Here is a 14,684-nt window from a genome sequence, read left to right on the forward strand (position 1 = left end):
AGCGCCACACCTGGGTACCGACTTGTTGATTTATTCATGTCTTGGGGCTGAGCAGGTGTCACAGGTGGGGTGACCGTGTTTGGAGGCCGGATGTGAGGCACTCACTGCCCCAAGGAAAGCCACATTCAGACCTGTGCGTCATCCCACGGGCCTCGGAATGGTCAACATCCCTGCCCCGCTTGGGCTACTTGGGGAGCTGCACCCAAGGGCGACCTTGTTCTTTTGCACAGAGACGAGAGCTTGAGAAACCGGACTCAGCCAGGTACGATTCATCCATTCATTCGTTCGTTTATTAATTCAACAAATATGTATTAAGCATTGTCCTGGCCCTGAGGGATACAGCAATGACGCAGACAGATGGCTTCTCCTGGGTTTGTCATTCTAGCTGGGGAGACAGAGCATGGACAAGGAAACAATACAATACCTAAGCAGACAATAAACATTAAGGGGCTGGGGTCGTGTTGGAAGGCGTCATCGGGGAAAGCTTCTCGGAGGCGGTGACCTTGAAAGACGCGAGGAGGCATTGCACACAGTTGCGGGGCGAGCCTGGCAGGAATGATTTTCCAGTTGATTTTCCTCTCCGGGCATCGGTCCCCAGGCGGATGATTCAGGGCTGTTAAGCAAAGTAGGAGTTATTGAGAGCAGTTTGGCTACAGCCGCCGAAATAGCTCAGTTGGGAGAGCGTTAGACTGAAGATCTAAAGGTCCCTGGTTCGATCCCGGGTTTCGGCAGCTCTTCTTTTTCTCTCTTCCTTTTTCAGGACGGGGGTTAGAAATAAGTAAATGATGATTTCTTTGCCCAACTAGTAGAATGATTTTACTTACTTTGTTTAAAACAAACAGCTTAGAGCTGTATCCACCGGGAGCCCGAGGGGATGAGGTCTTCCTCGAGGCTCCCCATCTGCGGAAATCCTACAGGAGCAAGTGTTTCCTTGACTCTCCTTCTTTTATTTGATTAATCTGTTCCATGTGTGTTGGTTGGTCATTAATTTTTGCTTTCTGTTTATTAATGTCTGCAACCTGAACGCCCGCAGCTAAATCAAAGAACCGAGCGGGAAACGGCCTCTTCAAGATGGAATTAAGTGGGACTTCTCGTTCTTTAGTGCTGTAGGAAAAGATAAATCGGGTAAATCCTCGGGGTCTGCTAATAGCTAATATACCTTAAAGGAGGGACTTTCAAAAAAAAAAAAAAGAGTTGAACCAACGAGGTGGCGATCCTGGGGATTGGGCCCGAAGCCTCACACATGCAAACCATGCGCTTTACCCAGAGGCCCCCGGATGCAGGAAGTCGCGCGTTTTTCCCAATAGCACGTTTCTCCCTTTCTGGGGGTTCAGAGTCTGCATAGATTCCAGCAGGTGTCTGCGCGCGCCAGCGAAGCCGGCCGCCCGGCCCTGCGCGCCTGCGAGCGGACGCCAGCCGCAGCCCGGAGGGCTCTGTCTCTACATGGATGAATCGGAAAGCACCCTCGCAGGGCTCGTCCTCGTTAGTATAGTGGTGAGTATCCCCGCCTGTCACGCGGGAGACCGGGGTTCGATTCCCCGACGGGGAGGCTTCCTGAAACATTTTATCGTTGCTCCGTATTTTTTCATCTCTTTTAAACAGATCGAATTCATTTCTTTCTTCTTTCAATTTTATTTGGTACAAATCGAGTTCTCTGACTCTCTTAGGCATTTCTTTTCTCGGGAAGAGTGAACCTGACAGTCAAGCGACACACGTCAGGCCCGTGTCTACCAACTACTCCATCGGGCCCATGCCCTAACTTCCACTGTCCCAAGGTCACAGGAAAAAAGCACTTTCTCCCACGGACCCGTTAGTTTCTATTTCCTGCATGCCCACAGCGCTGCTGTACAGTGTTTGGCTTATGCAATGGTTTCCCAGAACAAAGCTGTCAACTTCTAAGGCCAAAAATGGCTAACTCTGCTCCAGACGTTCCGCGTTTGTGTCCCGCTCTGGCTCAGGGGCTGCAAAAGCTGGCGGGACGTTGATGGATGCCCTCAGAGAGCGCTGACGGATTTGAGACAGGCTGTAGGGCGACTCTCAACTCAAGGGTTTTCTTGTCTGAACTGAGTTGCAGACCGAACTTCCTGAATACGGGTCTCCGCCTTCTGGTTTCCTAGTCTTTCGTTTGTTTACCAGTTTATCTTTTCACCTTCATCCCACAAATATTTACTGAGTATGTATGTGCCAGGCGCTGTTGTAGGCGCTGGGGACACAACAGGGAACAAGGCAGAAGAGCCCGTGCCCTCCTGAGCCGACGGGCCGGCGAGGGACACTGACAATAGCACAAAGCAGGCTTCGAACGTGATGAACGCAGGAAGAAACACATCAGAGGGGCGGGACAGGCAATGTGGGAGAGCCTCAGGCCCCTTGGGAGATGTGCCCGGAAGGCCCTTCTGGGGACCTGGACAGTAAGGAGAGCAAGCCATGAGAAGATCTGGGGAATGGCTTCGAGACAGAGGGAGTGGCGTGTGCAAAGGCCCTGAGGTGACGCGGAACCTGACCTGCCTGAGGACTAGCAAGGAAGCAGGTGTGGCTGGGGTGCCCTGAGGAGGAAGGAGAGGAGGAAGGGAGGACATTAGCAGGGGCACCTGCTGAACTGAGTACAATCCCCTTAGCTCCTCCCAAACCACATCCAAAATACGGCCACCTATGGCACCATCCTTCTGTTCTGGCCAAGGTCTCTCTCTTGGCCACCCCCTTGAGCTAAGGCCAGGGGAGGGTTTGCACAGGAGCCCCATGCCACACCTGACCCCGTGCCCTGGTTCGTCCCTTGCACCTAAACAGCGCCAGCAGAGCGTCAGCGCGCCCCTGGGGGGAATGTGGGGAGCATCAGCCTTTCACCAGAGTCCACGTACCAACAGCATTGATAATGATGAGAACTCACGTCTCAGAGCTCAACCTTGTCCCTGCCAGGCATTGTTCTAACCCTTCCGTGTGTCATTGTTCAGTGCCACTCCCACCCTGGGGAGTAGGTATTGGTAAACCCTCCACTTCACAGAGGAGCCCGCAATAAAATTTATTGCCGGAAATAAAATTATTGCGGCAGAATCCAGCGTCCTGTGCGCCAGCTCACTGAGGCCTTTCGCCCTGAAATGTCAGGCATCAGCAGGCTGTGAGGGACCTGACTGGGGACCATGGAGGTTGGATATTTTGGGGGTGTTCCCCTATCATAGTAAGTGATTCTATTTCCTGCCTGGGAATCTCAAGCACTTCCGAGAGGCGGTGTAGCCTCAGTTTTCTGCCCCCTCCTTGACCCTCTCCCGTTCCTTCACCACTGAGTGGCACCTTGATGACCAGAAAGACACCTCACACTGTGACTTCTGTCCCCTGGGGTGCTGCCTAAGCACTCCGGAGCAGAGACAGGCTCACTGACAGTTAACGGCGGCTCTTTTCGGTGCACGATTGCGAAGAGACTCCTTCCCCTGAGTTTAAGCCGTGATTCTGGAGGTGGGATCTGTTTCTTTTTCGTTTGCTTATTTTTATATTCAGAAAAGTTCTTTTGGGAGGAAAAAAAAATCTTCAAGTAGATGTGCAGACCTTAAAGTCACTGAAGATTGAAATGGTTTTAAAAGACAGGAAACCAGAGATTTCGGGGCAGAGGTGCAATCGGGCATCGCCCAAGTGTAAAGAAATTCTTTCATTTTCCTTCCCTTCTTATCTGTTTGTGAGAAGCCACATTCAAAAATAGGTCTGTTTCTTCTTAAATTAAAAAAAAAAGAAGAAAAAAAAAAAGGCAAAGCAGCTCTGGCTGGTGTGGCTCAGTGGATTGAGCACTGGCCTGCGAACCAAAGGATCACCCGTTCGATTCCCAGTCAGGGCACATGCCGGGGTTGCAGGCCAGGTCCCCAATAGAGGGTGGGTAAGAGGCAGCCACACAATATTTCTCTCCCTGTTTCTCCCCCCTCCCCCTCTCTGAAAATAAACAAAATATATTTAAAAAAAAAGAATAGGTCTGTTTCCAACTGTACCGGTGGTTGTCGGTGGGGAGGATGAAGGGGGTAAAGGGGGTTAATGCACGATGTCAGAAGGGGACCGACCTGCGGTGGGGGTGCGCGCACAGTGGAGTGTGCAGGTGTGCTATTATAAAGTTGTCCATGTGAAATTTATACACTGTCATTAACCAATGTTACCTCATGCAAATTTAATTTTAAAAAGATTCATTCCCAGCACCACCACCAAAAACAAACAAAAATAGTTGTATTTCCCTCTTGTTCTTTGGTTCCAGTGGTAGAATTTGGGCTGTAAGTTTATAAAAAAACAGCCCTATTTGGGAGAAACAAATGATTTATTTTGGTTTGCTTTTTATAAACCTTAACACTCATTTAAATGTACAAAGTTTATTTAGGAAGAAAACAATTTAAGATTAGAATCTAGCAGAGAATTTCAGAAAACTGATAACTTAGGGTTGGGGATGTAGCTCAGTGGTAGAGCGCATGCTTTGCATGTATGAGGCCCCGGGTTCGATCCCCGGCATCTCCACTGCACTTTTGCTCTTCATTGTTGAAGAGCTGTGAATGCAATTTTAACAAGTGTAGCCCCTCCAGTCACTACTCAGAGGTGTGATTTTTCTCAACAGTCGTTGTCTGTCCCTTCTGGAGTCTTGAACATTCCAAATGCACTTTTGCTAGAAGAGGCAAACAGGAGAATTTCGCGGAAAAACGTAAAGGTGGCAAAACCAGACGTGATGACTGAAACCACAACCAGCTGAGCAGAACGATCACACTGGGGGCTTACTGCCTGTTTCCAGGTACTGTGACTTCAGTGAAAGACCTGGAGGGCCTGTGACGCATTCCTGGGGTCAGAGAGTGAGTGTGAGTCAAAGGTCCAGCCTGCCCTTCCTGCTGCCAGAAGGACCCATTTGAGAGGGAGCCACCCAAAAGGAAACCGGCATTCCCAGCAGGCCGGTTTCGTCCCCTGCTTCCTCAGCGACGGGCTGGGGAGGGGAGGCGCGGGGAGGGAAAGAAAGAAGAGAGAAGGAAGGAAGGAAAGTAGGAAGGGAGGGAGGAAGAAAGAAAGAGGATGAAGTGCACATGCTGCTCATATTTGTGCTCTGCATTTTATCACTAAAAATAAAAGCTGTATTTTATTGAAAGAAGGGGTCCTGTTGCATCCTGTGGGTTTAGATCTTTATCTGCAGTAATAAAGGATCCTCATCCATCAATCTTGTCTCACTTGACTCCACCTCATGTTTTAAGTCATACAAACATCTCATCTCCGATCTGCAGAGACTCTTGGCAAAAGCCTTGATTGCTGAGACGGAACTGAGCTTCCTGGAGTGACTCACCAGCTGGGAGGTGGAACATTGGGAACAGCTGCTGTTTGTCACGAGCTGAGCTTCTGTGAAGGTTACTTCTCCCTCCATATCAGCAAGGTTTTAAGAGGAAAAACAAAAGTTGAAGTTAATTTTTAAATTACGAGGCCTAACACAAAACTAATGATATGCTTATTTTACTTTGTGTCTTATAATTAAATACTTCTTCTTTTAAAGATTTTATTCATTTTAAAAGAGAGGGAAAGGAAGAGAGGGAGAGAAACCGTACTGTGTGGCTGCCCCTCACACACCCCCAACTGTGGACCTGGCCCACAACCACAGGCACGTGCCCTGACTGGTACCTGAACCGGTAACCCTTTAGCCCACCGAGCCATACCAGCCAGGGCTATAATTAAACATTTCTAAGAGCACAATGACAAGGAAGAAATACCATAAGGAAAATAACAATGTGAGGCTTGTGTTGGGAAATGGAACTTCCTAGAAAAGCTGTTGTGAATCTTTGAAAAAAATATTTTAACAATGACTTTTAATTTTACATTAAAAAAAAAAAAGCCCATTACATAAGCTACCTAGAGTAGCACATTCACAGAGACGGAGAGTGGAATGGTGGTTGCCCTGGGCTGGGAAGTTGGGGCAACAGAGTTGTTTAACTAATGGGCACAGGGTTTCAGTTTTGCAAGATGAAAACAGTTCCAGAGACGGAGGGTAGTGATGGTTGCATAGCAACGCGAGTGTTGAAGGGTAGCAGACTAGGCCACCCCAAAATAGTCCACTGTGATATTATTTTGAGCTGAAGGTACTGGAAAAACAGCAAATGCAGGGAGAGCCATTCACCAAACCCCTTTATCTGCCCAGAGACAGATCCTCCAGAAGGAGCTGAGTGGTCACAGATCCCTCCCGGGCTTCACTCACCAGGGAAGACTGGGTGTTGTCACAGGAGGGAGACTAGGACGGACACCAAACTTTGTCACAGACTATCACAGATCCCATCTACTCTATTCCCCCATTTGTCTTTCCTAAAAATTATTCACTCTCTCCTAAGAGGCCTATATCCCTCTCCCCGTTTCCCTGTGGTATTTAAGCCTAAAATTTAAACCGCGTCCTTGAGTTACTCACTTCCCCAGGGTATCTCCCAAGTGTACCTGAAGACATGTTAGTAAAATTCTGGGTTTTTTCCCTCTTGTTATCTCTGTTATCACAAGGGTCTCTAAGAAATCAGAAAAGCAAACCATGTTTCCTCCCTGACAATACACTTAGGTATACTGAGCTGTACAGTTAAAAATAGTTAAGATGGTAAATTTCGTTGCGTGCATTTTGCCACAATTTTTTTTTTAAAGCCAGAATAGGTTAGAGGATGAAACTGGTTATTTTTAAGCTGCAGCAATTCGTGTTCTGCCTCGTGATGCAAACGCACAAACGTAAACAGGAAAAAGAACAGAGTCCCTCGGCCGCTGTGGTGTTTTTCCCCCTGAAGCTGCGGATGCCCTTGACCACCTTTCATGGTTCTATAACCGAGGACAAAGCAGGGCAAACCTTTCCCTTCTAGCTCTCCAGGGGAAAAGGTCTGCCAGTCTTTGTGTTCTGGGACATTCTCACGGTGCTGAGTTAAGTCCCATATGAGGTTGTGACCTTCAGGGGAACTGCAGTCTTTGGGGGGAAGGAAGAAAAGCAGACAAACAGGTACCAGCCCAATCTCTGCCTCCCAACCTCCCCACCCCCAGCCCAACACCCAGGCCCTTTGTGAGCTCAGCCCGTCACGTGCTCAGTCTGCCCGCCAATCCAGCCGTGTTGCTGGGCCTCTGTCCCTTTTTCATTGGTGGCAGCTCTGAAGCAATTTCTTCTGGGGCGCCTGCAAAGGACGGATGGGTCTGGGAGGAAGGGACTGAAAATGGATCCGATGACTCATCCTGCTTCTGGCACCTTCTAGCACATTGCATTCTAGGTCAAGGGATTTCAGGGCTAGGAGCATGACCTGATACCTGATTCCTGAGACCCAGTGGTACATTTAGACTTTGGGAGCCCTTCTTAGCAAACAGAAAAGCAGTTGCCACGACAACAACAAGACGACTCTGTAGACCAGTTTCTGAACCTCAGAACTACTGACATTTGGGGCCAGGTAGCTTGTGTTGTGGGGGACTATCCCATTTTAGGGTGTTGAGTAGCACCCCTGGCCTCTACCACCAGCTGCTAGTAGCACCATACCCCGCGGCACTCCTCCGCCCCCCACCCACTTGCAACAACCAAAATAGTATCTCCAGACACTGCCAGATGTCCACCAGGGGACCAGCTCCTGTGTGTCTAGAGAAACGCCGGCTACCTTGAAATGAGTAGGACAAAATGTTCCCAAAAATTGCTCTGTTGCGTCAAGCCCTGCCTGAACTTTGGCAGTAGAAACAAGTAGCTATAAATCAATGGTCCAGGAAAGTACCCTAACTTCTTTTAAGTTTGTTTTTCAGATCTAAAGCCAAGCCACAAACCCCAGAGACAAACTCAATACCTGGTTGGGGTAAAAGTCCTTCCCTGCATCCCATAATAAGTCTTGCACAACCCCAGAATGCCTTGCTTTACGGATGCTACCCGGGACCCCGGCATTCCTAAAAAGGAAAAAAGCCAGCCAACCTACACCCTGATTGGTTAACCGCAGCGGCTTCCGAGTTCCCGAGGAGTAAACACTCCTGAGCCTCACGTTTGGGGCGCAGACCCTGAGGCCCCCTCCCACTGGTCCTGCCCTCTGCAAACCCTCAGTGAATCTGCCTTTGCTTGGGTCAGTGTCCCTGGTCTACATTCTCTTCTCTCAGGAGGCAGGAACCCCAAGTCACCCGTAATAACCTCTCTCTGGGGAGATCACGTGTCCCTTCCTAGCTCAGTGCCCCTGGACAGATGTTTCCGTCTGTTGACTGGAGCAAAACACGAGGTTGGGCTTCAGTTTTAGGGAACGCAGGGGTTATTTCAGGTGGGTTTTTTTTTCCTTCTTCCCTGTGCCCCAGCTCACCAGAACGCCTTTTTTTTTCTCTTCGGAGGGAACCCTGGGCGGACTCCCCGCTCTCCGCCCTCTGCCCCCAGGGCTGTTGTCCCTGCGCACCTTTGGACTCAGCAGAGCGGCGTCCGCAAGCCCGTGACTCAGCCCTAGACGCCGAGTCACGAGCCCCGCCGCGCAGGCGCGGCCGGGAGCGAGCGGGGCGTGGCCGGGAGCAGCTTCGCGTTTTGCTGCTTTAAAAAAACATCTTCCCGAAGTTCGGGGAGAAATAACCTTCCGAAGAGTCTCCAAGTTTTGTTCCCTTAACGCCTCTTCCCGGACATTTGGAAAGAAATCATATTTACAGACCTCTGTGTGGGAAGACCCTGGGGTCTCCTGCTAACGCGAAAAAGCACATTTTCTATATTTTGTTTTTCCCAGTAATGAATTTCTTCTCTTTGAAAAATGTTAAAAACAACAGAGGGTAAAATGAGTTTTGATCTGCTCAGACGCTTTTCAGAACGCAAGCATACGTTAGTTACCAAAGAAAATAGTTTTGGATTCACATTTTAGGTATAATGTTTAGATCATATACTGTTCACGATTTAAACCAGGAATGCAGTCTTTTCCTCATGGCACAATTTTATTTTTATTTTTATTTTTATTTTTTTTTAGTGAGCTGGGGAATGGACCCAGGGAAATGGGCCGAGGGTTAGTCATGTTTTTGGTAATCTCTTCGGATTTTTTTTTTTTTTTCCTGAAAGGTCCTAACAGGGTAGAAATTAAAATATCCCCTCCGCCCATGACCAGTTTTTTAGAGATAGGGAATTTTTCCGGAAGGGTCCAGAAGGAAGTCACTGCGAAATTAAGGGCATGAGCCAAGATTTTTACTGGAAACTTTAAAAAACCTTTTAAAACTTTTTCCCCATGTTCAAGTATTTTTAAAACACTTAAAATATGCCGACGAAATGACATACAAGAGGAAAAAGATCTGGCCGGTGATCTTTTTTCCTCCTCTTTGACCCCAGTGGAATTTACCTGTAGAATTAAATTTCATATTTGGGGTATTTTTTTTCTCCTCAGACACACGCAGGTGAGAGGCAGGGAGTGTCTTTGACGACGTCGGGCTCAAACGGGCTCAATTTCCGAGTTCAGGGAAGCACCGAGAGCCGCAGCGCGACGCCCGAAAAGCCAGCCCCCCCCCCCCCGCCCCCGCCCCAGGCTGCGTGCAGACCGAGCCGACGGGGTAACCGAGTCTAGAAAGTTCTAGTCGTGTCAGCTCTCAGGTCCGGCCCAACTCCTTTCACAAAGCTGCTGAAGTTCCACCTTTCCTTTCAAGATCCAATGCAGACCCCCCCCCCCCCACCAGCATTTCTCCCCCAGAAATCGACTTCTCGCTCCCGTGTCCTACAGAGCAATTGCTGCCGGGCCGCAGCGGGACTAGGCCTCGCCGCCGTGTCCAGGCCCCGAGCTTGGATTTGCCGAGTCATTCGCCTTGTCCCCTGTGCCCGCGCCGTGGGGGGATGGGCGCGGCCGCCGCCAGTTGGGGGACGGCTGGGGGCTGGGTAGCCTTCGCGACCGGCCTCGGATTGAAGGGAAGTTTAGGAGAATGTTTAGAAACATGTCATTATTTTAAACGTGACCCCAAAATAGAGACCCCTCTGTTTCGAGGGGGGAGGGGCGGGCGGGGCTCCCGTGAAGGGAGCCGGACTCCCGACTCTGCGCGAGGGTCTGGGCCTGACGCCTGTCCGCCAACGGTGGGACCCCAGACCGGCGGGGACCGTTAGGGCTGAGGAGAGGGGGCGTCAGGCCTTGACGAGGCGACGCGGGGTCCCCACCCGCTCCGGGAGTCCGAACATTCCATGCCGGGTTTTCGCGGCTCCCACCCTCGCTGGCGTCCCCCGCCAATCAAGTCGAGCGCCGGCCACGTCCACGGGTGTAGCTCTCAGCGAACGCCCTGATCCCTCCGCCCTGTGTGGAGACCCTCTGACACTGAAGAGAGCGGCCTATTAGCCCTCAGATTCAGCACAAAATTCCGGTCTTCACAGGAGAATATTTTAGGAAGGGATTTCTATAATGCTGAGGAACTGGTTGTCTCCCCAGACCGCGGAAGACCTGAGAAAAGTAGTCCCTTCTCGGCGTTTCTGCGGAGGGATCTATTTTGCGCGGCACTACCGGTTGCTATATAAAGAGGCGCCGGGCGTGGCGCAGGCAGTTCCGTGCAGATCCAGAGTTCTGTCGCTGTAGTCCTCTGTGTGTTGCTGCCGCCGTCACTTGGTGAGGAGGGGCAGCTATGCTGGCCGGGGGTCTTGTGGTTGCCCCGGTGCTTGTGGGGCGGGGGTGACGGGGAGCAGGAAGCGGAGCAGTCCGTCGCGGGCGAACGGCAGCCGGGGCTTTTAGTCGCTCCGGGCCGGACCCCGGCGTCCCTGAGGAGGAGGGACGCCGCAAAATGGCGGCAAGACTCCGCTCCGTCGTCGGCATGTGAAGCGGGCTCTGAGGGCGGAGAGTCTATGAAGGGGCTGTGGGTGGAGGAGAAACAGGGAGGGCTTTGGCTTTTTGGCCGTGGGAGAGCGCAGTTTTAGGGCCGGGCTGGGCAGTGTTGGGGGATCGAACGTGAAGTCTGCCGCGCATCCTCCCTGGTTCGAAATCCCGGTTTCTGGACGCTGTGAGTGTGGGCGCCAGCCAGGTCGGTGCCGCCCTGCGCAGCCCTGCCCCCGCGGCGGGGGCGCGCGCCCGCGTGACGTCATCCTCATGTGGGCTCACAGTGGAGGGTGGGGCCCCCTGCCGGTCTGTGCGGTGGGGGCAGGTGGGCGGCGGGCGTGAGGCGCAGGGCGGGGGCCGGGCTTACACCCTCTGCGTTCCCGGACGGACGGCCAGTGGGGGTGAGTGAGGGAGGCCCGCAGTGGACTTGGTTCGGTTTCGCAGCTCTTCTGGCGTGAGTACCTGCAGCTAAGGTTTGTGACTTAGTCAAGGTCGTTTTGGTTCACTTCCTGAGACATGAAAGTTTTTTTATTTAATGTCTTGGGATGACGTCGGTTTAGTAAGATGGCGTAGGTTTCAAGTGTATGTTTCTATAACATGTAACGGGGATAATGCATTGTTAGGCAAGTTTTTGTCTTAGTTATTTGGCAACGCAAAATGGCATTGGATTTCTACGATTAGGAACGTGTTGAGATGTGACCTCACTGCTAAACTGTCGGGGTTTTTGTTTGTGTTATTTTTTCCTTCTACCAGACAATGCAGATCTTCGTGAAGACCTTGACTGGCAAGACCATCACCCTAGAGGTCGAGCCCAGTGACACCATCGAGAATGTCAAGGCCAAGATCCAAGACAAGGAGGGCATCCCCCCCGACCAGCAGCGTCTGATCTTCGCCGGGAAGCAGCTGGAAGATGGGCGTACCCTGTCCGACTACAACATCCAGAAAGAGTCCACCCTGCACCTGGTCCTGCGCCTGAGGGGTGGGATGCAGATCTTCGTGAAGACCTTGACCGGCAAGACCATCACCCTGGAGGTCGAGCCCAGTGACACCATCGAGAATGTCAAGGCCAAGATCCAAGACAAGGAGGGCATCCCCCCCGACCAGCAGCGTCTGATCTTCGCCGGGAAGCAGCTGGAAGATGGGCGTACCCTGTCCGACTACAACATCCAGAAAGAGTCCACCCTGCACCTGGTCCTGCGCCTGAGAGGTGGGATGCAGATCTTCGTGAAGACCTTGACCGGCAAGACCATCACCCTGGAGGTCGAGCCCAGTGACACCATCGAGAATGTCAAGGCCAAGATCCAAGACAAGGAGGGCATCCCCCCTGACCAGCAGCGTCTGATCTTCGCCGGGAAGCAGCTGGAAGATGGGCGCACCCTGTCCGACTACAACATCCAGAAAGAGTCCACCCTGCACCTGGTCCTGCGCCTGAGAGGTGGGATGCAGATCTTCGTGAAGACCTTGACCGGCAAGACCATCACCCTGGAGGTCGAGCCCAGTGACACCATCGAGAATGTCAAGGCCAAGATCCAAGACAAGGAGGGCATCCCCCCCGACCAGCAGCGTCTGATCTTCGCCGGGAAGCAGCTGGAAGATGGGCGCACCCTGTCCGACTACAACATCCAGAAAGAGTCCACCCTGCACCTGGTCCTGCGCTTGAGGGGAGGTTTCTAAGTTTCCCCTTTTAAGCTTTCAACACAGTTAATTGCACTTTGTTTCAATAAAGTTGTTGCATTCCAATGAAGTGTGATTTTTCCCCCTCCCCACCTTCACGGGTCTTTTTATTTAAGATGGGGTTTAAGGGGTGAAGGTTTTAAGTAACATTCTGTGGTAACAGGTAAGAAATGCCAGTGAGAGGTGGCCTAAAATTAGAACTGCAGTTGGTGGGTAAGAAAAGAAAGTTAACAAATTGGAGGTTGTAGTTAGAATTTCTCCTGCGTGCAGGTAAGTGTAGGTTTATTAGTAAACTACTGACATTAAAAATACTGAGTTTGAGGATGTTGTGAGGTGTATCAAAGTGGGAGTTCTCTGGGATACCAGAAAGGTTTTCTAAAGGGTGGGGGCGGTTGTAGGGAAGGTACAGAACAATCAATTTTAATAAATAAAAGCTCTTGTTAAAGTCATAGATACATAGAAAATCATTTGGCCAGACTAAACCAGGTGACTTGTATTTTAAGTCTACATGTGCGTTACTCAGTGGTTATTTAGGAAATGAAAGCTGATGGAAATACATTTGGTAGTGTCAAGGTTTCTCAATTTCATGTGACTTCATCATGAAGGATTTCTATATAACTTAATTGGTGGTGGGTGAAACACTTGGGCCTTTCTCTTCATTTGCAGAAGTTACAGTAGCGGCACTTCGCAATCATGTAATGCTGGTAAGGAATTTCATGTGCCATAGGAGAGCCAAAGGAAATTTGCAGGGAAGCAGGCTTAATATAAGGAGTAGGCCCCCAGAAATCAGGCATGTTACGGGACTTCAGATTGCACCAGTCCCTTCACTGCTTCCTTTCACTCTTGAGTTTGGAGGGCATCCCTTTGTAACAATGTAGAGGAAAATTGTCACTAATTCTGAAATATTTGAAGTCAGATCACTGCAAGACAGGAATTATAGCAATTTCTTAAGTGATGAGTCCTTCAGTGTTCAAGTATAAGTTGAGTGGCTAGGAACAGTTGAAAATGTGGGGCTGGGTCATGTCATTGCACCTGGTGTCTCGAGCTGTGAAGTGGAAGGCGAATGGAGACCGTTGCTGCATTGCCCAGAGCTGGAAGGAACTCCGCATCTGCGCACTAGAGGATTGGTCAAAGCTGGGGTGTTGCAGGGATGGGGAAGCTCCAGAGCTCACTGAACATTTGGCCCTTTGAACTATAGTTCTGTCGAGTGAAAACTACTAATCACACAAATAGAATCACGTTAAAGGCAGCATGTAGCCTGGATGGGTGGTTCTATGGGTTGGGCATTGCCCTACAGATAGGAAAGGCTCTGGTTTGATTCCTGGTCAGACACATACCTGGGTTACAGGCCCAACTGGGCCTGAGAGGCAAGCTATCTCTTTCTTTCTGCCCCTCTAAAAATAAAAGTGCAGTAACTTCCATACAAGCTTATTCCCAGGAAAGAACTGGGTTAGGCATATATTTGTCTCATAGTTTATAGTGCATACATGTGCATTTTATAAAAGAATCCACCTAAATTATTACGTATTATTTCCCTGTGATTTTGATTTGGGGGAGAGGAACATTGACTTGTTTCACTTACATACGTTCATTGGTCGATTCTTACATGTGCCCTGATCTGGGATCGAACTACAACCCTGGCATATCGGCCCTATGCTCCAACCAACTCCAGGGTGATTTAATTAAAGTTGTAATTTTTGGACTTTGTGTGTAACCCATATGCCATATTCCATGCATGTGTACACAAATAGGACCATTCACAACAGTTTCTCAGCTTTGTTTCTTTACAGTCCGCAAAGAAGGTATGTTTCTGTTTTCATGCACTTTTCAGTTCCAACTTGCAGTCATAAGGTTCAGTAAATTTGATTCTTAATCATAAAAACTTGTTTAACACATCATTTACATGTCACCAAAGTCTGCAGCCGTACAAAGCATCACAAGGATTTGACTCCATGTTTCCATCAGCTTTTTTTCTTTTATTGTGCAAGTACAGTTGTCTCCATTTTCCTTCCACCACTTTCCTCTGCCCCGCCCACCACCACCTCCCACTCAATCCTACCCCTTTGGCTTTGACCATGGGTCCTTTATACCTGTTCTGCCTTATTACTAATAATCTTGCTAGTATTCCTTTGTATGGATGCGCAGTGATTTAGTTAATCTGTATGCCCACATGAGTTTCCAGGTTTTTGCTGTTACTGTGCTGCTGCGAGGTGTACATCCTTATTTTGAAAGGATAGTTTAATAAATACAAGATTTATATTTAATAAGGTTGCTGGGCAAGATTAAAAGGCATCAGCCTTA

The 14,684-nt window shown here is 49.9% G+C and overlaps 1 protein-coding gene, 2 long non-coding RNA genes and 3 other non-coding genes across 6 annotated transcripts; 5 read left to right on the forward strand and 1 right to left on the reverse strand.

Annotated features, from left to right (window-relative positions):
• Positions 1-5: 5 nt before the first annotated feature.
• On the forward strand, positions 6-5,362 carry LOC123480382 (uncharacterized). The gene is made up of 5 exons (XR_011651399.1): positions 6-262; positions 1,034-1,125; positions 1,268-1,494; positions 1,668-4,747; positions 5,226-5,362. It is a non-coding gene; the product is annotated as an uncharacterized lncRNA (long non-coding RNA).
• TRNAF-GAA (transfer RNA phenylalanine (anticodon GAA)) lies at positions 659-731 on the forward strand. Its single transcript has one exon. It is a non-coding gene; the product is annotated as a tRNA-Phe (tRNA).
• TRNAD-GUC (transfer RNA aspartic acid (anticodon GUC)) lies at positions 1,478-1,549 on the forward strand. The gene has a single exon. It is a non-coding gene; the product is annotated as a tRNA-Asp (tRNA).
• On the forward strand, positions 4,408-4,479 carry TRNAA-UGC (transfer RNA alanine (anticodon UGC)). The gene has a single exon. It is a non-coding gene; the product is annotated as a tRNA-Ala (tRNA).
• Positions 5,038-8,409, reverse strand: LOC139441030 (uncharacterized). Its single transcript, XR_011651398.1, has 2 exons — positions 8,265-8,409; positions 5,038-5,356 (listed from the first exon to the last, which is right to left on the reverse strand). It is a non-coding gene; the product is annotated as an uncharacterized lncRNA (long non-coding RNA).
• A 1,951-nt stretch (positions 8,410-10,360) lies between these two features.
• Positions 10,361-12,449, forward strand: UBC (ubiquitin C). The gene is made up of 2 exons (XM_024567081.3): positions 10,361-10,505; positions 11,463-12,449. The coding sequence occupies exon 2, from the start codon at positions 11,466-11,468 to the stop codon at positions 12,381-12,383; it is 918 nt and encodes a 305-aa protein (XP_024422849.2). The 5' UTR covers positions 10,361-10,505; positions 11,463-11,465; the 3' UTR covers positions 12,384-12,449.
• The last annotated feature ends 2,235 nt before the right edge of the window (positions 12,450-14,684 follow it).

The sequence above is a fragment of the Desmodus rotundus genome, chromosome 7, assembly GCF_022682495.2.
Source record: "Desmodus rotundus isolate HL8 chromosome 7, HLdesRot8A.1, whole genome shotgun sequence".
In the NCBI taxonomy this organism is placed as follows: Eukaryota; Metazoa; Chordata; class Mammalia; order Chiroptera; family Phyllostomidae; genus Desmodus; species Desmodus rotundus.